The sequence below is a fragment of the Caretta caretta genome, chromosome 10 (assembly GCF_965140235.1).
Source record: "Caretta caretta isolate rCarCar2 chromosome 10, rCarCar1.hap1, whole genome shotgun sequence".
Lineage (NCBI taxonomy): Eukaryota > Metazoa > Chordata > Testudines > Cheloniidae > Caretta > Caretta caretta.
The window spans coordinates 8038031-8063419 of record NC_134215.1 but is presented as its reverse complement, the minus strand read 5'-3'; the positions used below and the strand labels follow the sequence as shown (position 1 = coordinate 8063419).

Below are 25389 nucleotides of genomic sequence, written 5' to 3'. Positions count from 1 at the left end.
CTTAGGAGGTTTTTCATGCAGGTCCCCACATCTGTACCCTAGAGTTCAGAGTGGGGGAGGAACCTTGACAGAGCCATAGATTTCTCTTAAATGCTCATCCTTTAGCTGGTATGAAAGTCCTCCTATCTCCACCTGTAGGTCCCCTAAGTCAATGGTTTTCAACCTTTTTTCATTTGAAGATCCTTAAACAATTTAAAATGGAGGTGCAGACCCCTTGGAAATCTTAGACATAGTCTGCAGATCGAAGCCCCAGTGGTCCATGGACCAATGGTTGAAAACCACAGTTCTATAGTAATAAAAATCTTTCTTGGAGCCCTTAGACATAGTCTGGGGACCCCAGTGATCTGCAGACCACAGGCTGAAAACCACTGCTCCTAGTCTCTCCCCGCCATAGTGCTTGCAAACAATTATATTTCCCGTGGCAGCTTTTCCTGCAACAGTGGACAGCAGCTTCTAGGTAGGTTCCTCTGTCAGGGAGGTCAGTTCATTGCAATTCAGCCTCTTCTGCTTGTGCTCACCAAATATTACAATCCCAGACTAGGGGCAGTTTTAAAGTTGGAGTTTTATTAAACAGTATTAAATGCACAAGCCCTCATTGCAGCTCAGTCCTTCCAGAGCACACAGAGCTTGCTGCAACAAGAGCCGTCCCCTTTGATCCCCTCAGCTCAGCAGACCTTCAAGCCTTAAAGGGACAGGGCACAGGTAAATCTAACCCTGCCATTCCCTTTTGAGTGCTACATTGGGTGTGCCCCCATGCAAGGCAGGAGATGAGACCGATCCGGAGGTGTGAGGCCATTTGGTACCTGTAATTAGACCAAGAAACATGGTATAGAAAATGCTGAAGAAAAAGGTTTGAGCCTGAATATCAACCTGGATCCAAACATCCCCAGACTTTGGGAAAGCAGGTTGGGATCACATTTTGCACCTCGGGGTTTTCTTTAGAGTCTCCCATCTAAACACTAAGCACCAGCCCTGTTTACGTTGGTGGGTCTGATAAGATGCCAGCCCCAGGTGTCACTAGGGATTGCTAAAGATAGCTATAAGACACTGAACGTTAAGGCTCTATTTCCAAAAATCACTGTCTGAGTTACCGAGAGACCTCTAAAACAACAAGGAGTCCGGTGGCACCTTAAAGACTAACAGATTTATTTGGGCATAAGCCCCACGAAAGCTTATGCCCAAATAAATCTGTTAGTCTTTAAAGTGCCACCGGACCCCTTGCTGTTTTTGTGGATACAGACTTAACACGGCTACCCCCTTATGAGAGACCACTGAACACACAACATATGCATGTGCCCAAGCACAACAGGGCCTTGCCCTGGGGGGGGGGGCAGGCAGGAAGGGGTGAGTTAGTAGAGGGCAAGGCGAGGGAGCAGGAGGCAGGCTGGAGAACAAGGCAGCTTGGTGGCAGGGCCAGCCTGGAGGCAGTCTCACCCCAGGACCCCCGAGGGGCGGTGCCCTGGGTGGCAGGTCTCCGCTGAGCCCAGAGGGGCGCGGAGAAGGGGCTCTGCACTGGGGGTGGGGGGCGAGCCGAGAGATGGGATGGGGGCCGCGGGGGGTTTGCTCCAGGAGCTGCCTTAAAGCCGCCACGATCCCCTGGCGCCGAGTCCCGGCTCCCCCTGGGCTGGTGCCGCTTTAAGGCGGCGCCTGCGGCCGCCGGTCCCTGGGAAGAGGAACTGGGGCTAACACTGCCGGGTTGGGCTGCAGGGCCACGGGCAAGAGCCGGGCTCGCCTAGGCGCGCTGCCCCGACCCTCCTCCGGCGCCGCTTGCTGCTTCGGGACGGGGCTGGGCAGCCAGCGGCTCTTTGCAGGGCGCGCTGCCTCGCCTCCCCGCAGCGGGCCAGATGCGCCCCGCGCCGCGCTCCCTGGCCCCGGCCGTGCCCCGCGCAGCGGGCCAGATGTGCCCGGCGCTGCGGGGGCCGGGGCAGCCCGGCCCCTCCTCTTAGCGGCCGCTTGCGGGCAGCTGCAGCGGACGGAGAGGGCGGAATTTCTTCTGCGCCAGGATCCCCAGCCCGCCGCCGCCGCTCGAGCCCTGGGCCGGAGTCGGCTCCCCTCGGTAGCGTTGCGGCGGCGGGAGATGGAGCCTCGCGGCCGGCCTGGGGTGGGGGTGGTTGGGCCCCAGGTTCAGCGATGCCCGTCATGATAGCCCCTTGATCCGCTCCCTCCACCCCACCCCCAGCTCAGCCATGGCTGCACTGAGCCGCTTTCTGCACCCACACACCCGGCACGGCGCCCCCTTCACAGCGCTGGGGCTGGGCAGGGCTCCCCTCTCCGGAGCCAGGTCGTGCAGCGCCAGGGGCAGGCACCTGCGCGTCTTGGTGGACATGGATGGGGTGCTGGCGGACTTTGAAGGAGGATTCTTAAAGAAGTTCAGGGCCAGGTACCCAGAGAAGCCGTATATTGCCCTGGAGGATCGCAGGGGCTTCTGGGTGTCGGAGCAGTATGGCCAGCTGAGACCTGAGCTGAGTGTGAGTTAATGGATTTCTCCCCCACACCCCCGTTATATTTTTGTTCTTCATTATTTGTCTGACACACAGACTGTAAACTCTGGTGGGCAGGGGTTGTTGTCTTAATTTGTCTGTGCATCATCTAACGTAGGCCCTGATCCTTGGTCGGGGCTCCTCCATGCTACAATAAGAATTAATAATACTTAAAATCGTTATTATTATTAATAATAATGTATATATTGGGGTTTCAATGTTGATTTTTTTTTTCCTCCTGAAATTAAGCGGATTTTAATGCAGATTCTTGCGGCAGGCTGTCTTTCTATTTTGATCAGAGGGAATGAAGCATCTGGCAGGGCCAGAGTCAGGAGACTGGACTAGATGGACCTTTGGTCTGACCCAGTGTTGCCGTTCTTATGTTCTTAAGATAGTGTGATTTCTTCTGAGATTTCAGCAATGGTTGTCCACTGCCATGTGTTCCCAAGAACTTGGGCTTTAGGGGTGTTCATGGTGTTGGGTTATCTCATTGTATCCATCACATTAACAGACATCACTCCAGTTAAAACCTGCAAACTCTTGGGGTGAAATCCTGGACGTCATTGGTAAAACTTCAGTGGGGCCATGATTTCCTCCTGGGTTTCAGACAGTGCCCAGTTGATATTGGAGAAAGGGAGTCAGGCTGTTTCTGTATGGTATTTTGGCAACAGCATTCGGGATGCTGCGCTCCATTTCGGGCCACATCAACAGAAGGATATTGACAAATTGGAGGGAGCTCAGAGAAGAGCAACCAAAGTGATCAGAGAGCTGTGAGGGGATCAGCTTTGGAGGGAAGAGTTAAAGAGCTAAATGCCTATAGCCTGATAGCCTACAGAGATTGGAAGGGTGTTAATTCCTGGGGGAAGGGGTGATTCTATACAGTTCCAGGGGATAAATAAGATCAAATAAGAAAAGGAAAATGTTGGGTGAAGATCAGGAAAATCTTAGCAGTGAGCTCTATTAAACCAGGGAAAAGTCTCCCCAGGGAAGTGGTAGAATCTCGAGGCCTTGGACTTTCAAACCTAGATCAATCAGAGCACTGAGCACAAGAACAATCCTGACCTGGCATGAGATGATCTGGCAGGTGTTTTTCCTCACTAAAGGCTCAGCTCTGCTCCCATTGAATGTAGTGGTAAACCTCCTATTGACTTTGGGAGCAGAGCCAGCCCCTGCATCCCCAGTACAGCAAAGCACTTAAGCACGTGTGTAAGTGCTTTGCTGAACTGGTGCCGGATGTCAGCTGTAGAACGATGATTTATAGCTTTTATACCCCACTGGTATAATGCACTGTAGTTTGAGTTGCAGTGAACATTATTTTAACTTAATAACCTGTTACAGTAACTGCTCTTTTCACATGGACGGGGGGATTCTCGGCAGGCTGCATTGCAGCCCTAGGAGTTGCCTTCACTTTTTATTTTTTTAACATGCACTAAGGTGTGTAAGAAGGATTGTTTCCAAACCACTGGTGCTACTTGAGTCTTCTGCTGCCCTTCAGCTTCCCTGGGGCAGCAGAGTGATGGGATTTCTGGTTTACTCCCTCCCGCCCTTTTAAGTGGGTGTGTTCTGCCCTCCCACATTCTGCACCGAGGTATCTGACAGGTGGCTGGACTTTGCTTTGGTGCTCTCCAGCACTGAGCAATTAATGCTTAGGGTAGATTGTGGCCCAGCTGTGCAAGGGAGTATAGGGGATTTAAGGCTCCTCTGTGCTCCCATGCATGACACTAGAGACCTAGATCGCAGGTAGCAGTGCTGGAAGCTGGATCATTACATCCACCATGCAAGAGGGTGGGAGTGGACAAGGTGGTGAGGGGGCAAACCCTTGGCTCTGCCACCACCCAATGCACAGGCTAGCATAGCTAGATATAGGCCTGACACATGGTACTTCTCCCTGAGAGCAAAGGGGAATCTGGAAGGCAAAATGTGGCTCCCGGATTCACACCTTGCCTTCTGATCTGCTCGAGGGGAAGTGGAACAGCCTGCTGCCCAGTGCTTGGGGTTCATGACAAAGCCACAATCGAGCCCTTAAGCTGAACTCAACCTTCTCTTGCTCCTGTCATGTTAAGACAATTGCTTATGGGTGAGACCTCCAGAATGTCCCATTTCTCCCCTCCACCAAAGGATCCACATCCAGGCAAAACAATTCTGCGACTATAGATTCATGGTCATCAGTGAGGATGAAACCAGGGGTGTGGCTGACGCGCACTGCAGTATTCTCTGTTTCCCATGGCCCATAGGTCAGGGCAAGTAGAGTATGAGAGCAGCTCTACCGTACACAGAGAACCAGGAAGCCCCTGGACAACCCCAAAATACTCCAGAGCACAAAAGTGGCTTAAAGCCACCTTTGCCCCTCTGATTCTGCCCCAAGCAAAGAAGCACAGGGCCTATGTGTCATCACAAATCCTTAATTGCACAGCTGCCTTCAGAATATTTCAAGGCTGCTTCCAGATTGCTCCAGTTGGGTTGCAAAACAGTTCCTCCAGCTGGGGCTGAGCGTGCTGCCATTGCCCAAGGATCTCAGTGCTCAAGCTGGGATCTTTATGCGCAGGCCATCACTATGTTATTTTTAATCAGGGGAAATAGAATTTTTCTTTAATTTAGGCCTGGCTTGCATGTTTCTAGTCCCTTGCCTGGATCAGTAGCTCTGGAGCAGATGTGATTCTGTGATCTCTTCCTCTGAACAGTTGATCAAATCCAAATCAAATACTTCCAAAAGAAGCAACCCCCCAGCAAAGACAAGCTAGATGTGCAGAAACACACTCCTTCCACCTTTTTGTTTTTGAGCATGAGACCACAAAAGGCTGCTTTCCTTAACAATCTACATGTCATTAGCAATTTAAGGCAGTGCAAGGACTTACAGGTGCACTGAGTACACCCTGCTCTCTAGACCCAGCTACGAGGTGTAAATTACAGACCGCTCCCGGTCTCTGGTCTCCCTTGTCCCAGGATTCTGCTCCATACACTTTGCCTTCCTCAGGCCTCCCTTTTTTCCGTGGCAGCGTTATAACGAAGTGCTCAAGCCCTTGTCCTCAGGGACTCTGGCACATGCTGAATTTGCCTTGCTCAGGAACTCACTTGACTGGTATTTTTTAGACAGACCCTTGAGGTTAGAGGGGTAGCATTCCTTGCCCCCATTGGGGCATTTTGGTTACTACCTTAGATTCTTTCATGGAGACCAAATGTCCCCATAGCACCCAATGCTGAACAACACTGCATTACAGCAGATTTGGGAAGCTAATCTGCTTCAGATGGACCTGGGTCATGAGATTCAGATCCAGGGTTTGGGAGAATTCAAGTTTTGGTTCAGGACCCTCTCTCACACCTGCTGTCGGACCCAGCCAGCCTCTTGAACACCTACCATCTTCTTTCCAGGTGAAGGGCCATCAGGGGGGGAAAATGCACATGGCAACCCAGGGCAGGGAGGAGAGGAGCAGGACCAGAGTACAGTAACTGGGTTGTTTGCCCTTGCAGGAGAAAGCAATCAGCATATGGGAGTCAAAGAATTTCTTCATTGAGCTGGATCCAATCCCAGGGGCTGTGGAAGCCGTGAAGCAAATGGCCAAGTTGGAAAAGTGAGTACACGTTCACAGTTGTGGATGGGAGGGGGTCTAAGTGCCACAGGGCATTTGTGCTCTAGCCTTCCGCCGCTGGAGATCGGGTGGTTCAAATTCCAATGGGTGAAAATTAATGTGATCCTAGCGTCTGCTGTAAAGCCCTCACGTACTTAGGTGCAGTTGTTGATCCGATTTAGAGCCGCCTCTGCTTTTCCAGTTGTGGGACTTCTTTTAGGTGGGAATTGAGCTGCATTGGCAGAGCTCTGGAGAGAACACTTCTTGTTCGTAATAAACACGTGTGTGCACATAGATTGGTCAAAGCACTTGGCAAGACAGTCTGTCCTGGTTTGCTCCGTGTCAGTGAGCATAAACATCATATGAATGGAGATTTCCAGTTCTAATATCTAGGCCTCCCTGGGACCTGTCTACAGGTTTTGCCTACTCCTAAAGTAGGAGCCATAGTTTCAGCAGAGATTTTGCTAAGCAAGCTATAGCACCTGAGCCCTCCTGGCGTCTGCCTCCCTAGTGCCCTCTCTCGGATGTGTGCCTGGGTTAGTTACCTCAGTGCCCACTCACCAGAAATGCTTTTTCGTGTAACCCTGTTCAGTATATGGCGGCGAGTTCCAGTCAGGGCTTGGTGTCCCTGTAGCAGCGACCAGACTATTTAGGGGTACGTCTTGAATCCTACGGTGCTTTTAGAGCTGGAAAGGGAATTAAATTGGTGCGGTTCCCCACTCTCGCGCTCTCTCTCTCTTTTCCCGGCAGCACTGATGTGTTCATCTGCACAAGCCCGATCAAGAAGTACCGCTACTGTGCTTATGAGAAGGTAAGCAGTGAGTGAGCCGTGTGGAACGGAGTGGAGGTGGGTGGGCTAGCTCTGGGACTGGGCCCCAAAGCACAAGTGTCACCCATGGAATGTAAAATCTCTTGCTGGCCAGTGTGTTTCTCCAGCCCCACCCCTATCGCTGGAGAGCTCTTCCGTAGCATTTGGTCCATCACACTGCAAGGTCAGCGCCTGTGTCTTGTGCTTCCCAAATGATCCCAAAGCACTCTAAAGGCTATATATACCAGAACCACTTCATTCGCCTCTAGGATGCAGCCACCTCTGAGATGGAATATGGCAGCTGTCTGACAGAGCACAGTGACGCTATGTAACAGTTTGGGACAGGAAGTGAAGTATATGCTCTCCAATTCAAACTGCAGGGGAAATTTAGACAGGCAGAAAGCTATTACCCAAGGATAGGTTGGCAGGGCTAATCCTTGGTATCTTCAGTAACCACATATGAGAGTAGGGATAGCCTTGTGGCAAATGTCCAGGTCTGGGGAACCAGGATGCCTGTGTTCTAGTCCTGCCTCTGCCCCTGACCTGCTATGCTGCCTTAAGGAAGTCAGCTGACCTCAGTTTGCCCATCTGCAAAATGGGAGTGGGTTCTTGCCTACCTCACAGAAGGCATTGGGGCCTTAACTAATTACTGTCTGTGAAGTGTGCTGAACTCCTTGGGTGGAAAGTGCTATGGCAGGCAGACACTATGATAATTATAAGCATGTGGGACCTTAGTTTTTACATTTCATCACAATCCCAGAAATGATCGGTGATTAAAGCATGAGACACTTCTCAGGTGTTAGTAAGTGGAGAGTGAGCTGAACAAACAGGAGATGCACAGCTGGGACCATGTTGGGTGCAAATTGGAGGGAAATCAGTGTCCTTTCTGGGCCATTAATACTGTTACCCCTTTTGGCCCCAGTGGTTAGCTATAGTTAGGAACCCTGCAGGCTGTTTCTGTCGGGAGGAGACGTTGATGGAGTCAGGTATATTTGATGCAATGCTGTTTGTTTATAAGAACGTACAAAGTCCTGTTCCCCTGAACACAGTAGGAATCAAATAGAAGGAGACAGTATCTTTGCTCTCAGCTCCAAGCCCCTTTCTATAGCCAGGAACTTGGCTCAAAAGCTCTCCGTTTAGCTTTTTCTCAGGGCCATGCAGCCAATGCCTCTGTAGCTGTGTCTGGTGCTTCTTTGCTGCCTTCTTTCTCTGCTTCGCTGGTTCTTCTCCCTCCCACACAGGCACACACCTCCATGGTCCACCAAGTAATACCCAGCGAAAAACCCTCCACTCACTTAGCTCAGCTCCCTGAGTGGCTTCACATGTAATGACGAGTGCCTTTGGTTTGGTTCTATTGTTTCTTACATTCATCCCAAACCCAGGGTGGCTGGTACCCTCAGCAGTTTCACTGAGGTTTGTCCCAAATTCGAACAATGTACTTGGCAGGGTGTCCTCCCACCCCTGCCCCCAGAGCCTCCTGTCGTTCCTTACCTTTGTCTTTCGCTAGCAAACCAATGTCAAGCGCTCTGCGCCTGGTATTTGATGCTGCCTTTCATCTGAGCGGGTGACCATGCGGCTGCTGAAGCCAGCCTGCCCTACCTGCCACACTAACTGCACCACCCTCTTGCTTTCCAGTACGCCTGGGTGGAGAAGCATTTTGGCCAAGAATTTCTGGAGCAGATCGTCCTAACGCGAGATAAAACTGTGATCTCTGGCGATCTGCTTATAGATGATAGATCAGATATTACAGGTACGGGAGATTGGACGCGGTAAAGGTAACTGTATGATACTCCTGGGGCAGGTAGACTGGGGTTGCTCCCCTGCCCATGTGTTTTGTTTACTTCTTTATGGACCTTTTTGGCCATTGCTGAATGCCTTATGCACGTCGGGCTCAAGTACACCTGCTGTACTCCCAGCTACGTTGGCTGTAATGTTTTTTCGGGCTGTTATTATTGAGCAAGAGCTGCCAAAACTCCTTGCACTGCTGATGCCTGCCAGAGATTGGATCGGCATTTTCTTAGAGCCCAGGGGCATTTGGTTCTGGGTCAGCCCAGGGTGGAGAGAGGGTCTAGCAGGGAAATCCGGATTCAGAGCTGAGCCTCCCCAAGGTGTGGATGGGCAAGTCTAGTGAGTGGGACAGTGGGCTGAGACTCAAGAGACTTGGGTTCAGTTCTTGGTTCAACCACAGTCTCCCTTTGGGAACTTGGGCAAGTCTCTTAGGGGTTGTCTACAGGGTGCATTAGTCTGCACCTGCAAGGTGTCAATTCTAGTGTGCACTAGCCTGTCGTGCACTAACTGGCCCATGTGGACCCTGCTGGTGCGCACTAATAGTTCCCTAGTGCACGTTGATGTGGTCCCGTTTCAAACAGTACAGCTTTACTGTGCACTAGGAAACTGTTAGTGCACACCAGCAGGGTCCCCCCCAGGCCAGTTAGTGTGTGACACGCTACTGCGCCCTAGAATTGACACCCCACTGGTGCAGACTAATTTACTGTGCAGAGAAGTCCCTAATCTTCCCTGTGCCTCCATTGCCCTGACCATTACATGGGGATCCGCACTTCCCTACCTCCCCGAGAGTTGTGAGGATGAAGTCCGTTAGCGACTGCGAGTTGTGCGGATACCACAGCAAGGAGGACCAGGGCCATACCGAGCTAGATGGGGTTGGACATGGGCCCATCTCTGATGAGATCCCAGGTTGCTGGAAGTACAACATCAACACACGGACCCAGAGCCTCCTGCAGGGTCGTGATGGTGCTCGAAGGCCCCTCCCTGAGCCGCTTTGCTCTTCCTGTCTTTCAGGAGCCGAGCCGAACCCCAGCTGGGAGCACGTTCTCTTCACAGCCTGTCACAATAAGCACCTGCAGCTGCAGCCCCCCAGCAGGAGGCTCCAATCGTGGGCCGAGAACTGGAGGGCGATCCTGGACAGCAAGCGGCCACTGCACAGCTGGGCCATATAAAGCGACAGGCCCCTGAGGCTGCCCCCTTAGCTGAATGGCGCCTCGGTGCGCTCTGTGGTGTCCAGCTCTGGGCTGAAACCCACAGACAGACAATTTTGCTGGGCAGAGTAAGGAGAGGGGCCCTGGCGGGGAGTGATCGCAGCAGCACCAACCCCAGAGAACAGGGCCAAAGGGGGATCGTGTTCATTAAGCTAGAGGCCACTGGGCCATGTGTGACTGGGCCGCCGTGAAGCAACAGAAGGATTCTGGGCCCATGCCACTACAGGAAGCCCTGTCTACTGTGTGTCCTCTTTGCACCCAGCTCTATATAACTCAGTGGCACCTTAGTACTGGCATCTGGTGACACCAAATGTAGTGTCTCTGATGGACTCACCTCTCAGCTCATTACCCGGCGTCCCCTGGACCGTGGTGCGGATTAACTTTGGAATACCCGCCCCCCCTATCTACACTGAGTTGGAGCACTGGATCAGCAGTTTGCCCTAGAGGACTGTTTGCCCTAGGGTTTGCCCTAGAGGACTGTCAACATCCTTCCTCCTCCACCCATCCTGACACAGAGGAGTGGTGTTCCCTTCCCTCAGTCCCCAGCCTGCCTCTTCTTCATTCTTTGGCTCACCTGCTGTCACCACTCCAAGGGGAGCATCTTCGTGCAGCAGCGTTCGCTTTTCCTCACAGCTGTGACTGTGCCTGCCGGGACTGCCTTGCAGGAGCGCATGGAGGAACATTGTGAAACGAGGTGCTGGGGGGCACGATCCCCTCCAGCCAAGAGTGCACATCGGTCACAAATAGAGTCCAAGGGAAAGGTCTCCTCAGAGGGCCACCGCACAGAATCTCCGACTCTCCTGCCTGTCCCAAGGGGTAAGGAGGACTCTGCAAAAATGCAACACGCAAGATTGACAGTGGCAGCGACCAGAGAGCAGCCACGGCCTCAAAGGGGAAGGGTCAACATTCAGAGTGGGCAGCCTGTACGCTGGCTCAGCTGTGCTGCATGTGGCATGAGATAGCAAGATCCAGGCCATGGCTAAGTACCCATGTGATCAGGCTGCAAGAAGACTGGCCCAGCATCAATATGCCGAGGATGGCGTTCCCGCCCCCACCATGGCTCTGGCAGTAGTGTCGGGTGAGGGGAGTGTAGACAGGGCCAGCTTTAGGATTCTGGGGGGTTCCCCCTGAAACATTCCTTTAAACTCAACCTACTCTTATCAAAGTAGCCTCCTCCCAAGCTGGTGTAGTATGGTTCTGTCACGACCCATCTTCCTCAAACATTGACAGAGCGACACAACAATGCCTGAAATTCAGGGGATGTAATTATCCTGCAACCTGGGCTGGTGAAAATCAGGGACACGTTACTGATTGGAGGACAGGGGCAACCCCACTTTGATCATCAGGGACCTGCATCAGCTCGGCGATGCCGAGGGGCTCAAACTGATTTTGGATGTAACCCGGCAGCACCGTCTTTAGAAAGGGCTCGGATGGCGGCTGTGCGTTGGCGGGGGTCACTGTAGGGGGAGATGAACGTTCGCAACTCCTCCCTAGGGCTTCCTCATTCCAGATGAGTGAGGCAACAACTCTGGCCCAACATTTACTTCCCCCAGAGATCATAGGTACTGGAACAAGCCGCACCCACTGGCTTGAAGTGGTTTCCATTGTACACAGGGTTTACAGTTTAGTTCAATGGCTCTCAGCACCCCCACTATAAAAATGGTTCCAGTGCGCCTGCAATAGATTGGGGAGCCCCTAACTAGCTTGAAGTTATCCATGGGCTATCACTTCCCCTCCCCCCACAGTGGTTTTGGAGGCTCTTCTCCCCTACTCAAGACTTTATTCCTGGGATGGTTGGGGTTCTCTGTCTCAGCTGTTAACTCTCGAGTGCAGCCCCTTGAGTTGAGATAGTCAGTGTCACGCGACTGGCATGCCTCTCACAGCTGTGCCGCACATCAACGACCATTGTTCAACTGAAGCACCAACAAGTGACTCTGCCATCCCATTAATCCTTTCTCCATAGGCTGGCTATTAGGAATGGGCAAGCTAATGGGGCTGAGAAGAGAGAGGTGGATGAAATAGGCATGATCTAGCCCAAGAGGCTAGCCTGAGCCTGAGCACATGATGGGGAGCCAGGAACTCATGGGTTTTCGTCCTGGCTCTTCCAATGATCCAAGTTACAGGCAAATCACTTTGTCTCCCTGTGCCCCGGCTTGTATAATGGATACGTCAGTACCTCTTGGGGTGAGGAGGGGCTGGAACAACAGCCAGCCTCTAAATCTTTGAGGTGTGTAGGCTATTTCCTACACACATTGGGAAGAGAGGGTGAGTGGAGGAACGAAGCTAAAAGACATTGCGGTAACCACAGTTCATCACCAGGTGCCCGAGTGTGCTCTTTGGCACTGAAATAATTGACCAGAAGCACAGTTCGGAGGGCCCAGTGACCATACACATTGATAAAGCCAGAGCCTGGGTGGGCCTCAGCATTGGAGATCCACCGCAGAATGGACAGAACCTGCCATTGCAGTTGGAAGAACAAAAAGCTCAAGGCTGCGCTCGTTGGTATCTCTACTCCCTCCATCAGACATCCAGAAAGCAGAGGGCCCTGCCAACACCACAGACCTTTACTACAGGCCTGCTGTCCTTCAGAGAGGGGCTTCGTTAAGTGGTGCAGAACGATCTCCTCGGAAGCCCCTTCCCTCTGCCAGGCTCATCCCGCTCTGTGTCCGGAGCGTAGGTTACCACTTCTGAGACCCACGGGCATTGCCTCCTGCCAGCAGAGTCCGGCCAGCCAGCATGCGCATTCCACACAATACTCTTGGCAATGAAAAGGAGAATCTCCCCCCACCACCCAAGAATGGGACCTGTGGGTTCCCCTAAGCTAAAGGCTCCCAGGCAGGAGGGCCGCCAGGTGTTTGCAACTCTTGGCCCTTTGCCTGCAGCAATCACTCTTCCCTGCAATCAATCTTCACACATTTGGATTCCCAACCTCTCTCCTTAGCAAAGCTGTAAAAAGCAGGTAAAGCCTGAAACCACATGGTGCATGAAAAAGCTGTTTCCCTGATTACTGCGCGGTTGGCGTTAAGCTCTTGCCGAGATCTGTAGGACCTGGACATTGCACTGAACAAAGATGGTGCTTCAGGATTTTGCCCTTCCTCAGCTTTTACCACTGGGGCCAAACCCCAAGCTGTCGTGGGGAGCCATAACTGCTGCTTGGGGATTGCGAACGCTCACGTCTCCCGGGGTTTGAGCCCCTGTCTGCAGTGGGCGTTCTGCCTGAGGGAGGGCTGCAGGGTTTGGTCCAGCTTGTGTGTGTTACAGACTGGAAGGGCTGCCTTAAAATTTAAACCACTGTGTACATGCCTGGGGTGATCAAATGGGTATTGTAGCGGCCTGGGGCCCAGCAAGGTCTAGACAGCTGTTGCTCAGTCCGAGCAGCCCTTTAGCAGCGACGGGCGGCAGACGGACGTAGCTGGTGTACCACACCCTCCGAGGGCATTACATTTTTTTCAGCACTGTGTTTGTTTTGTTAATTGTCCCAGTTCTCCCTCCCAGTCCCCTCCACCCCTCTGGGTAATGCTGTTGTCTGGAAGGGGTTCCTAGGGGGAGGACAGAGCTTACTCGGGGTTACAGCTGCTATTCAGCATTATGGCCCTAGCTGCGAGTGTGACTTTGCTTTCTCATTGGTTGGTTATTTTTTCCACTTTTGAGGACATAATATTAAGAGTGAAATCAGGTTGGTCCTGTTTTACAGTGCCGGCACTTGGCAGGGGAAGATGTGTTTCCAGGGCTAACAGCCCTGTTATTCTTCTCTCTCACACACATAACGCGCACACCCCCATCCACCCCTGGCTATAAGCTGAACTGTTTGGACCATATCCTCAGGTGCGTAAATCAGCATAGCCAGTGATGTTAGGGAAACAAGGCCAATTTACACCAGTTGAGGATTTGGTCTTTAAAATGGTTACATTGTTTTGCTCAACTGAGATGCAGAGAAGCGGTTTTTTTAGATTTACAGTGTATAACAGATCCACCCGGGATCCTTGCACTAAATATTCAATTTTGTTGTCATTGCAGTTTATATAAAATAGGGTTTTAATATTCCTGGTACCATACTAACCGTGATAGAGGAGCGATTTTACCTCCAGGGCTCAGATTACTCTGGAGAAGGGTCATGTGGCACAAGCAACATGTTACCGACCACTGCTGCTTTCTTTTGGCAACTACGTTCCAGCCCATTCGATGGAATCCCCGTGAACGGAAATAGGGCTGGTAGGAGGCCACTTCCTGTTTTGGCAGAGAGGTACGTATCATACAACAGGGAGGTAGGCAATGCAATCTCCTGGTTACATTATGGAACTGGTTGTCAGGACTCCTGGGTTGTCTTCCTAGTTCTGTCTGTTTGTCTAGGGTTTGGTACCGGGATATCGGAGCATCATTGCCACAGACTCGCCATATGACCTTAAGCAAATCACTTACCCATTCTGTGCCTCAGTTTCCTCATCTGTAAAATTTGGATAATCCCACCTACTTCACAGGGATACTGTGAGGAGGAGCGGGATAACGTCATGTGCTTTGAGAGCCCCAGTCAGAACATGCTCTGTAATTTATCATTAATGATGTGCTTCCTCTCGGATAGGCGCAGGAATCAAATTGGGGCCAGATGACCGTTTTGGGGCCCAATCCAAGGGTGTTGTGAAAATGCTGATCTTTACAGCAAATGCTTCTCAGTTCCCTGGACGTCAACAGAGATGGGTCAGGACCACACCTGCTGAAATCCAGAGACATTTGTTTTTCCCATTTCTAGTCACCAGTGGTGGGTGGGTGTATAACATATTGTGCGTATCCTATGGGGTGTCTACTGGATACAGCTGCTGTACATGGAGAGACTGAGTGGGCAAAACATCCTCTTCTAGCCTACTGAAATGAGGAAACATGACAGGTGGTGGCCATCTGGGCCAGTCTGGCACATCCCAGGGAGCGATAAGGAGCGAGGCCAGAATCTGGAAGGTTTTAGCTGCCTGAAAAATACAGCATGAGCCTGATCCCAAAGCTGGTGGTGGAGACATATGGAAGGACTTGCTTCAGGGCCTAGCTGCTCCGCGAGGCACCAGAGAGTCTGTTGCACACGATGAGAAATGGGATTTGCTTGTAAAACTAAAGGGTAATAGTGCGGCTCATGGGTGAGTTGGTGGTTGTTCCGCTCCCAGGCTGACAGGGCACTGAGCAGTAGCCCTTGTGTTGATTTGACTGAATTGGAGGAAGAGAGAGAGGAGGGGGGAGTTCTCCTTCAGGGTGTCCTGGTCAATGGACCCCATCTTGGCAGTTATTAAACAGTTACTCTCTGAAGGGTGGTGGGCTCAGTCCCGACGGACAAGTGTCCACATCACGGAAGCCGCGAGCTTAGCCACTCCCTTGTTAGCAGGCGCCAAGGTTTGACTGTGCCCCGGGGACGGAACTCCCCTCACCCGTCGTGGCGGTAGCCAGGACTGAGGTGGCAGCATGGAGGAAGGATGTATTAGTGCTGTGGCTAGATATCAGAGCCCAGCCATCACGGCTCTCAGTGCAGCGCTAAATTCACTTTAAAGAGAAAATTAGATTTGAGATAGGGCTTTTTACTCTTCAGGCTCAGCATCCCTAATTAAATAGAACAAGTAATGAGATTAAAACGAGGTTAGTCCATTCCCAGGGGAGCAGAGATAGTGGAATCGAGGGGATGTCACCGAAGGCTGAATGTGCCCATTAACCCATTTTAGCTTTGAGAAGTATGTTCCTGGGCATTACCAGCCCTTGTTATCACCAGCTAGCTCCAGTGACTGGCTCCAGGCCCCTGTCCTAAGGGCCAGATTCTGCTCTCGCTTACACCAGGGTAAGGAGTATCCCCTGAAGTCAGCAATACTGCAGGGGTGTAAAATGAGTGGGAAGCCAAGATCAGGCTCCATGGGTCTGATTCTTATCTCCTGTACACTGGTGTCAGTCACTGTAGTAAATGGAGTGGCACTGCAGGAGGTGAGATCAGAATCAGGCCCCAGGTGCTTCAAGTCAAAGCCAGCTAGCCTAGCCGTGAGGCCCCACTGTAGGGCCCATGGGTGTATGCAGGTGTCTTGCCTTGGTTATGTTGGAGATTTGTCAGTTTCATGTTTTGGGGCTGAGAGAAATGATATAAAAGGGATGTGAAAACAAATGTAAGGTGTCTGTGTATGAATGGATGCATAAACCTGGTTCTTGTTGTGTATCAACCACCCGACACTATGGGATCTATAGGGGACAGGAGTGCAAAGGGACCTCTAGGATGCCCAAGTCCAGCCCTAACCAAGGAGCAGGAAAGACTCAACCCTGTCCTTTCCGTGGGCCAAATCCTTCTCAGTGCATGGGAGAGATGTGGGGAGAGACGTGGAGCAAGAGAGACAAGCCCCTCTTGTCGTACATGGACCTGAACCTCTTGGGGCAACTTGAACCCTGGCATAAGCAGGTGCAGCACCCATTATCCTTGTGGCAGTTGTGCCTCCTTTTGCTGGAACCCCATCTGCCCCGCAGCTCAGTGGGCTATGCTATCCAATCGGCCCCAACTTCTGCCAGCCACAAGAAACCTGCATTGCTCATGAGTTTCCCAGGGCCAGATCCTGAGCTGGTGTAAGTTGGCGTAGCACCCCTGATGTCAGCGCATTTACACCAGCTGAGGAGCTGGCTCAGGCAAGACTGTTCTACAGAGTGCGTGCAGATAAAGGTTTCCAGGAATCCTTAATAGCTCTTAATCTTTCCTCTCAAGCCTTCCCTGCTACCTCCTTCAAGGTGGACACCACCACCATCCCTGCCTGTCACTGAGGGGGTGTAACACGGACATCATCTTCAGCTCAGACCGCACTCTAGGTCCTCACTTGCAGGTGGTCTAAATCTTGCCAGGTCTTCCTGCATTACATTTCTCGGATCTTGCCTACGCTTGTAGGGTACATGTGGCTACACGCAGCAGTAAAAGGCAGGCTACTTCCACGCTTGTAACTACAGCATAGCAACCCACAGCAGTGAAAGGCTCCGGCAAGGGGAGGCAGTGGGGAAAGGCTCTGGCAGCCGGGAGACAGTAGGACATGACCCTGCTAAAACCAGCAGTGTAGACATGGGGGGCACGACTTGGGTGCGTAGAGAGCTGAGTAGGGCATATACTCTAGCAGGGCTAAGGCACGTAGGGGCACTCTGTTCACCTAAGTGGTGCTGTTTTTACCCGGGCTAGCTGCGTGTGCGGCGTCTGTTCTCCACACACCGGCATAAGTGTAGAGGTACCTTAGGATACAGTCTTTTCTATCCTTCCAGGCAGCCAAAAGAAACAGTCTGCGGAAGAGAAGAATGAGGGGGGATTTGATAGCTGCTTTCAACTACCTGAAAGGGGGTTCCAAAGAGGATGGATCTAGACTGTTCTCAGTGGTAGCAGATGACAGAACGAGGAGCAATGGTCTCAAGTTGTAGTGGGGGAAGTCTAGGTTGGATATTATGAAAAACTTTTTCACTAGGAGGGTGATGAAGCACTGGAATGGGTTACGTAGGGAGGTGGTGGAATCTCCTTCCTTAGAGGTTTTTAAGGTCAGGCTTGACAAAGCCCTGGCTGAGATGATTTAGTTGGGGATTGGTCCTGCTTTGGGCTAGATGACCTCCTAAAGTCCCTTCCAACGCTGATATTCTGTGATTCTATGATCTCATCCGCTGCAACACCATCTCTCTGACCTTGACAAATGCTACCGTGCCCTGCTTATATCTATTCAGAATGGTGCTGCGGGGATCATTCTCCTAGCCTGCCGCTTTGAGCCCCTCTCTTTGCAGCCCTCCACTGCCGCCCCCTTCTGTATCGCATCAATGTATGCTTGTCTGGACTTTCAAGGCCCTTCCCTGCCCTACCTACCATCTCTCATTCACTGCTGAGATGTCGATTCCCAACTCTGCTCAACCCATGCCAGCCTCCAGTGGCCACTCGTTACATTTTCAAACGAGCATCTTCATGCTTTCTCCCCTGCTGCCCCTCTTGCTTGGGAGGAGCTCCCTGTAAACCTTGGCAAAGCTACTTCATGATCTTCCTTAGGACTCTCATTTTCTGTGCTGTCTACATAAACACTCGACAGCGGCTAGGCTGCCTGCGGGCCAAAAACCACATCCCGGGGGTAGTCAATTATTTTTTGTCAAGGTCCAAATGTCTTGGTCAAGGTCCAGACCCCAGAGAAAATAATTTAAAAAACCGCAACAACATGGGTGGCAGATGAACGAGCTGTTGGGGGAGGCTAGCCCCTGGCCCCTCCTCTGAGGTCCAAGGCCCCATCCCTCCCCTTCTGCCCCCCCCCACCAGAGCCCAAAGCACACACCCTTGCTGCCGCCGGCCCCCCCGGTGCGCCCCCAACCCCAGCGCGCCAGGTGGGCAGCCCAGCCCTCGCGCCCCCAGCCCTGGAGCACCCCTTACCCCAGCGCCGGGCAGATGGCACGGTGTGGTCCCAGCCCCAGCATGCTTGCCCCAGCCTCTCAGCCACAGAAGGGCGCCAGGAAGGGAACTGGGAGCAAGCAGGAGGGGCTTGGGGGCTGGAGCGTGGGTGGGGCGTCACCAGGCTCTTTGTGCAGGCACAGCCTTACCTGGCCTATGATACCCACTGCCCATGCCCAACAATAATGATAATAATAAAAAGATTTCGGGGTCCATTCAAAAGCATCTGGCCATCCGGATTTGGCCCATGGTCCAAATCCGCCTGCTGACTACCCCTGTCACATCCTGTCATGCTGATCAATATTGTCTCAGTGTTTCCTTGTACTCCCCCATCTGTCTGCGTGTCCATCTGTTGTCTCTTGAGTTGTACTTAAATGGGAAGCTCTTTGGGGGCAGGGTCTATCTTTTTTTGTTTTCTGTCTCTACAGCACTTGCATGGTGGGGTCCTGGTCCATGATGGGGGCACCTTAGCCGCTATGGTAATACCAACAGTAACATGATCATTGGCACCAGAAATGAGCTTTGTGGGTAGGTGGCGAGGGGGACAAGAGGTGCGGATAGCCACTGGTATCACGTGGGGAACACCGCTGGGCTTGCGGCAATGCTCCTGCCTGTCCCCAGCTACTTCGCTCCAGCGATACCCCCTGCTCTATTTTAAAGCAATTTCTAGATCTCCGCACACATACCCCTCCTGTGGCAGGGGCAGCTGATTGTCCACAGTTTCTTGAACTGCACATTGCCACAAGGTGTCGTCAGTTACTTATATTGAGCAGGTCTATAGTATGAGCATATTTTACAGCTGTTTAGCCCAGGTGCAAGTGAGGACACCTAGGGCAAGCCAGTGAAAGGCTGCATTTTTCCACCATGGGGGGTGGAGGGGAGGGGGAGAGAGAGGAACCTTCTCCCAGTAGGTGGCGCTACAATCCGATGAAGGGAGCCGTAGCTCACGAAAGCTCACGCTCAAATAAATTGGTTAGTCTCTAAGGTGCCACAAGTCCTCCTGTTCTTTTTGCGAATACCAACTTAGACATTTAACCCTGCAAATGGTGCTGTGATCCAGACTAGTTTTCAAGAGCACTTGCTCATCAGGGGGAGTTTGGTGGCCTCCCTGGGCTCTGATGCAGGCCTTTTGAAAAGCTGCTGTTTGTTTGCAGTGTGCAGCCCACTGTGGCAAGTGGAGACTGTCAAGAGTGGATTGGGGTCAAGGAGATCGGGTCAACTGAACGTCCCCCCCAAGATGGCTGGGAACTCAGTTCCAACTGTTTGATTGCTCTGTACAGGGGACAGGATCCAGGCTTCTTGGAAGGAGAGGCTACTTGATGGCAAGCAGAAGCAAGCTGCCCTCGCACCGGGGCAGTTCTTTCTCTCTTACCCTCACCCCCAGGCTAGGTCCTTCCCGTTCACAATAACATCAGCAAAGACACCACCTGGATCATGGCTGTTCATTTTGGTGGCTTCTGTGTTTCATTGAGAGCTGCTACCACGAGACACAGATATATGAAGGTACAGGATACAACATCTCTGACCCAGCTGAGATATACTGGGTCTGAAGCTCCAATTTAGGTCATTTATGTTTAGGGAGAAATCAAATCCAATACACAGCCACAGGAATGGATGCAAATCTGCTGCCCTTCCATAGGTCCTTTTAATGGAAGATCTGAAAGCCCAGTACCCTCATGAGATAGGGAATCACCTCACTCACTACTGAAATGCAGCCACCACTGGGGTGGGTAAACAGTTCAGGTGCTGAACAGTTTCAGACAGGATGTGAAGAACACTATATTTGATTGAAACAATATGATAATCCAGGGGGTGATGTTTGGCCCGGGCATCTAGGATGCTAATGCCACTATCTGGATGCAAATACCAGTCCCCGCTTAGAGGGGGGTGGGGGTGCCCTCTGCTGACATCACGGGCACCCCTTCCTGCGGTGCCTGTGTATTTCATACAAGTCTCCCGTCCAAGTCCTGACCCATCTTGCAAGCCCTATTGTAAGCACAGTCCAACGTGATCTCACTTTGAGCCATACTGAGCTATTGCCCCACACTTACTCACTAGTAGCTTTTCTGCATTTAATGGAATAATGATCAAACATCTCTGAGTCTGACTGAAACCAATGAAAGGCAGGAAATTCCAGGGTAAGCAGAAAGGGTGTGGGGGAGAAAGGAATAAGATGTGATCTGAGGGGGTGCATGGGTGAAGCCAGAATTGTCACCCAGAGCAATGGTCAGCAACGAGTGAACAGCTGCCCTCCATGCAGGGAGCATTCTCTGTGATGACAGACTCCTGAATTCAGAATGCTGTGCCCACCGCAGCTAGTACTAATGCCCTGCGGGACTGAAACATAAGTGGGAAAAGTGAAAGAGGCAGAATGAGTGACTGAGAAACAAGCGAGGCTCAAAACAAGTGGCAGATCCCAAGACAGCTCTGCCCATCCTTGGGCATTTACACTGTCCTGGAGGGGATGGGGGCGCAGGCCAAACTAGATGTTCTTCCCATGCTCTGGAGAGAAGGTTCAGCACAGCTCAGTCGGCAACTCAGTTTGGAACCAGAGGGGTAAGGTTCAGTCCAAATCCTGACCCATCCAAGAAACTCAAAGTCATCATGAGCCCATCGCCACATTGTTTCCTGCTAACAAACCTGTGCTGTGAACCATGTTCTTGCACCAAAGTCCTGGATCAAATGCGAGCCTGGGGAGAGGCTTTTCCTATCAGAGCGGGGCGATCTTCGCTGTCCCTGTAGGCTGTTAAACTGACTGCTTAGTCCTCTGATGTAACTGTACGTGCCCACTAGGGGAGGCTATATGATCAAATGTAACAATCTTGGAACTTGGCTCATTCCCATGGGCACCTGTTGCACACGCTTCAGGAGGAAAGAAGCGGATAGTTTCTTCCAACACTCTGTTCCCATCAACCATTTTATGGGATCCCTCAGTAACTGGCTGGGGTGGGGGGGTCAGGACAAAGGGAACCCCCTTTCTTGTATTCCAGCCTTATAATTTATTCGTCACCTGGAGGGGCAGGAGGTTGAATCGAGGCACTTCTGGGCTTCCACTGTGATATCTGAGCATCAGCCAGCTACAGGAAAAGGGGAACAGCTGTACTTCAGCCACAGTGCTATGGCACGTTTCCATGGGCCCCAGCAACATATGCTGCCCTTCTCCTCCAACATAGACCCTGAGAGCAATCATAGTGATTGCTTAATGCTTTGCCGTTCCATTGCACCTTCCATTCAAAGGATCTCAGAGCACTTCACAAACACTAATGAGCTAATTGGAAGCGGATAGGTCAGTAATGACAGCAGGATGATCCAGGAGTTAGAGCCACACATTCATGCATTCTCTAAAGATTCCAGCTTTGGACTGGCAAGGAGTCTGGCTTGAGAATGCTTCTGAGCCCTTGTGCAACTCAGATCCCTTTTCTTGCATTGGCAATTAGGCAGGTGAATTTTGCCACCCTTGTGAAACCTACCCTGGAGGGGGAGAAGGGAGGATATTGCCCCAGAGGGATCCAGGCTTTTGCCTCATGGCTATAATTACTTTATTCCGAGGGGAGATCTCTCTCTCTCTCTGAGGGCTGCATACAGTTGTCAGCCCAGGAGAGGTAAACCTAGGGCGTTCCTCCATGCAACCTGCACCATGAGGGCAGAGGCACCCATGGTATAGCCACCATTAATACACACACGGGATGTTTTATGTACTGCTCGCAATGACAGGTGTAAACACTAAGGGTTTGTCAGCTGCAGCAGTTGCTACTGGCCGCTGAACTGCTAGGAGAGACACAGAAACAAGCCAAAACAAAAACATGCAGCCAACCGCTAAGCAAGAATTAATGAGCCTTGCAGTTCACTCTGAAGGCCGCCTGGCTCGTGTGCTGGCGTACCACCAGGAAAGCGGATTCCAAAGGTGGTGATTTCACTGAGAACGCCTGGGCCAGGGAGTTCAATAGAATGAAAAGCAGGTAAACATACCCACTCAGGTGGAAGAGAGAGAAGCTTAGGTCTGAGATGAGGCGGGTTGAGGGCCTCCTGCCAAGGCAGACAGAGATAAGGTCACTTGGGACTGAATGCAGTCCACATGGGAAGCCTGTTGGATTAGCCCCTTGGAGGTCATGCAGAGAGCGATTGGTGTATTTCTTGGGGTTCACACTGAAAGTGGCACCAGAAGAACTTTGCAGAAGATACTGGTAAAGCTCCTATTAAAGTGGTGTTGATAGGCAGCCGTAAGTCTGTGGGCTAGTTTGGATTCCTATTCTGGCAGGCGCTTTCCAGACACAGAGACATGGCCCTTGCTCTGAAGCACTTGGAACCAGAGCAGCCCGACAACGTACAGGCGGTGTGGGATAAGCCAGAAGAGCTACACATTCTACCCTCCCTGAAATATCAACCCTCCCATGACCCTGTGACCCAGACACTGACCGCAGGCTAACTCCTTGTGAGGGTAGGTCGAGACTGCAATCAGGAGGTGGAATTGCGGCTAGATCAAAGCTAGCTTGTGTTACAAAGAGCGCTGAGGCATCAGTAGCCCAGGCAGCGTGTACCCTGGGTACACACTCAAGCCGCTGCCCCAGAGTCACTGTTGCTGTTACTCGAACTAGCCTTGATCTCCGTCGATTGGGTATGTCTGCACATGCTGGAGTCACCCTCCTGACTGCAGTGTAGATATGCCCCAAGTGTCACTTAACTGGCCCTTGAAGGAGGAGAGGGCCTGAGGGGGGAGTTCTGCTAGGGCTTTCCATGAGGAAGGGGCAGAAGACACAAAGACAGCTGTGAGAGATGCCGACCAACAGGGGCTCAGCGTTGGCGTTGCTGGCGGAGCAGAGGTGGGGAGCGATGGGACGCAGCCAGGAGCCGATCAGTGGGGAAGGGCAGAGTTGTGAGAGGCCATGACCAAAGGACAATACATTTAAGCTGCGTGTGGTGGAAGAGGAGTCAGTGGAGCTGGAGGGACTCCGCAAGGGGTAGGGTCGGAACCACAGGCTGAGAAGAGGCTCTCAGCGGCTGGGTTTGAAGCAGATGGGATGAGGGCGAGGTGGGTGTCCCGGTGGAGATTACAGTAGTCAGGATGGGAGAGGAGGAGGGCCTGGGAAAGATTTTTAGTGGGGCGCACAGAGAGAAGAGGGTGGATCTTAGAAGAGTTATGGAGGAGGAAGCAGCAAGCCTTGGACAAGGTCTGGATGTGGAGGAGAAGGAGGAGTCACAGCTCTGGAACTGGATGGCAGGAACCTGGTCAGGACAGAAATATAGCTCTGCAAGTCAGCATACAGAGAGGGTAGCTGAGATCATGATGGAGAGGCAGCTAGCCAGAGACTGGAGGAAGGCAGCAGGCGGCTCTCATCGGGCAGCAGTGACTTATGGTAATGAACAACTCCGTACAGATTGGAGAACTACGGGCCAGTGATGGTATATAGTTTATAGCTAGCCTGTAGTTTGTTAAGGGCTTTGAGCTCACTGGATGCAAGGTACTATCATATAGACTGCAAGTGTGAAGGGTTATTAGCACCCTCAATGCCTCTCATTGAGAAACAGAGTTGAATCTTACAGGTAGTGGCAGAGTGAATGAGAACAAAATCTGGTCATCGTGAAGGGCTCCTTGTTCATTTCCCCCTGGGGGAATGGATTAGCATCTCCAGTGTCACAGTAATGGAAGAATGGGCCGGGGGAGGGACAGGACAGGGGACTCCCTAAACCCTTGCCCGAGACATTTTTAACTGATTCCAGGAATTTTCTCCAGCCGGGATATTATAGTGTGTGTGCTTCCAAAGATTTCCGTGAGGAACTGGTTAAAAACAAGTCACTGGGCTCTGTGTCTAGGCTTTTGTCCCATGTTCATCACACTGGTAGCAGACTACCCAGCTGACCAGAGGAGTATCTGCATTACTTCTTAGCGGTAACCCCACGGCACCTTTGCATATACCCTCCCCCCGCCCCCCAGTCTTTTGTCTCTTGCTCTCCTTACCACAAGTTTTAAGAAAACAAGTAAGGTGCCCGGGTGCGTAGGGGGGTTCTAGGAAGTGGAACATGCCTCTCCCAGCACTGCTGCTGCAAGGCTCTCTAGAGTGGAACTGAGATAAGTGCCACACACCCGTAACTGCCACAGTGCCACGCACAACAGGGAAACAGGCCACAGGTGACCAGTGCAACTGTGCCGGGGTGGCCGAGAACCCCCACAAGAGCTGGCAGGGCAGTTTTGCCATTGCTGATCTTCGTCGCTTTAAAACACTCGCCATAAGCATCCAGGGAGGGACCAGCCAGCGCAGCCATCTTCCGGGCAACTTTCCCCACTCAGGCCTGTCTGTGCACATCCCTCCCAACCGGCAGCAGCCCCTGCTGTTCCAGCCACGGGGCCCCGGTGCACGGCTCTGCCATTACACCTCAGTCCTGACATGCAGCCCCTTCAGCTATTCCAGGGCTGGGCCTCCTGAGCAGACACTGCTCGTCATGTCTTATTATTGACAAATATCCCCTGAAGACCAAACTAATTCATTAACCCTTAATGCATGCCCCAGCTCTCCACACACCCCTGATCCCTCCACCCACACTTAACTCACACACTATTTTGGGGGTGCAATGGGGGAGTCAGGAAGGATTCCGGACATTTCCTAACCCTCTCCTCTGCTGGATCAGCACTACGCCATGCATTCCTCTCTCTGGAGGTTTACCGGGTTTCATCCTTCATTGAATGGAACCTCTCAATAGTCCAGTCCCAGTGAGGAATAGGACTCCTCTTACCGGAACACAGTACGTGGGGCGGGCTTAGGTCACACACATATAGTGCTGGCTCAGGTTTCTTGTCATCCCCAGGCCCCTATGCACACTGAGTTCATCTGTCTGACAAAGGTCCTTGGGTGCATCTCTGGGGCTGCATCGGTGAAAAGCTGCTGACGCCTGTGGAACGTGTTTTATTTAGAAACAAACCTGCCCCCATCTCATTTCTTTCCAAACGTTGCTACCCACTGCCCTTGGCAGAGAGGATGCTGCTCGGAGAGCTAGATTGTTCGTATCTGAAAGTATATCTTTTCATGCTGGTTATTCTCAGGAGAAGGTCAGGGAGTTTGCATGCAGCTCCGGGAAGCACTGGGCTGTCTGGAGGGGACACAGTGTGGGACACCCCTCCATAATGGCGCAAGCAGCTCACTCTCAA

At 52.0% G+C, this 25389-nt stretch overlaps 1 protein-coding gene and 1 long non-coding RNA gene across 2 annotated transcripts in view; one reads left to right on the top strand and one right to left on the bottom strand.

The window, feature by feature from the left end:
• LOC125644414 (uncharacterized) overlaps positions 1-25389 on the bottom strand; it is a 42817-nt gene that overhangs the window by 7381 nt on the left and 10047 nt on the right. The window contains exon 4 of the long non-coding RNA XR_012664255.1: positions 75-803. This is a non-coding gene — a long non-coding RNA (uncharacterized LOC125644414). The remainder of the gene's footprint in view (positions 1-74; positions 804-25389) is intronic.
• On the top strand, positions 1566-15974 carry NT5M (5',3'-nucleotidase, mitochondrial). Its single transcript, XM_048868341.2, has 5 exons — positions 1566-2468; positions 5949-6049; positions 6797-6857; positions 8490-8604; positions 9654-15974. Exons 1-5 carry the CDS (start codon positions 2187-2189, stop codon positions 9809-9811), a joined length of 717 nt encoding a protein of 238 aa, XP_048724298.1. The 5' UTR covers positions 1566-2186; the 3' UTR covers positions 9812-15974.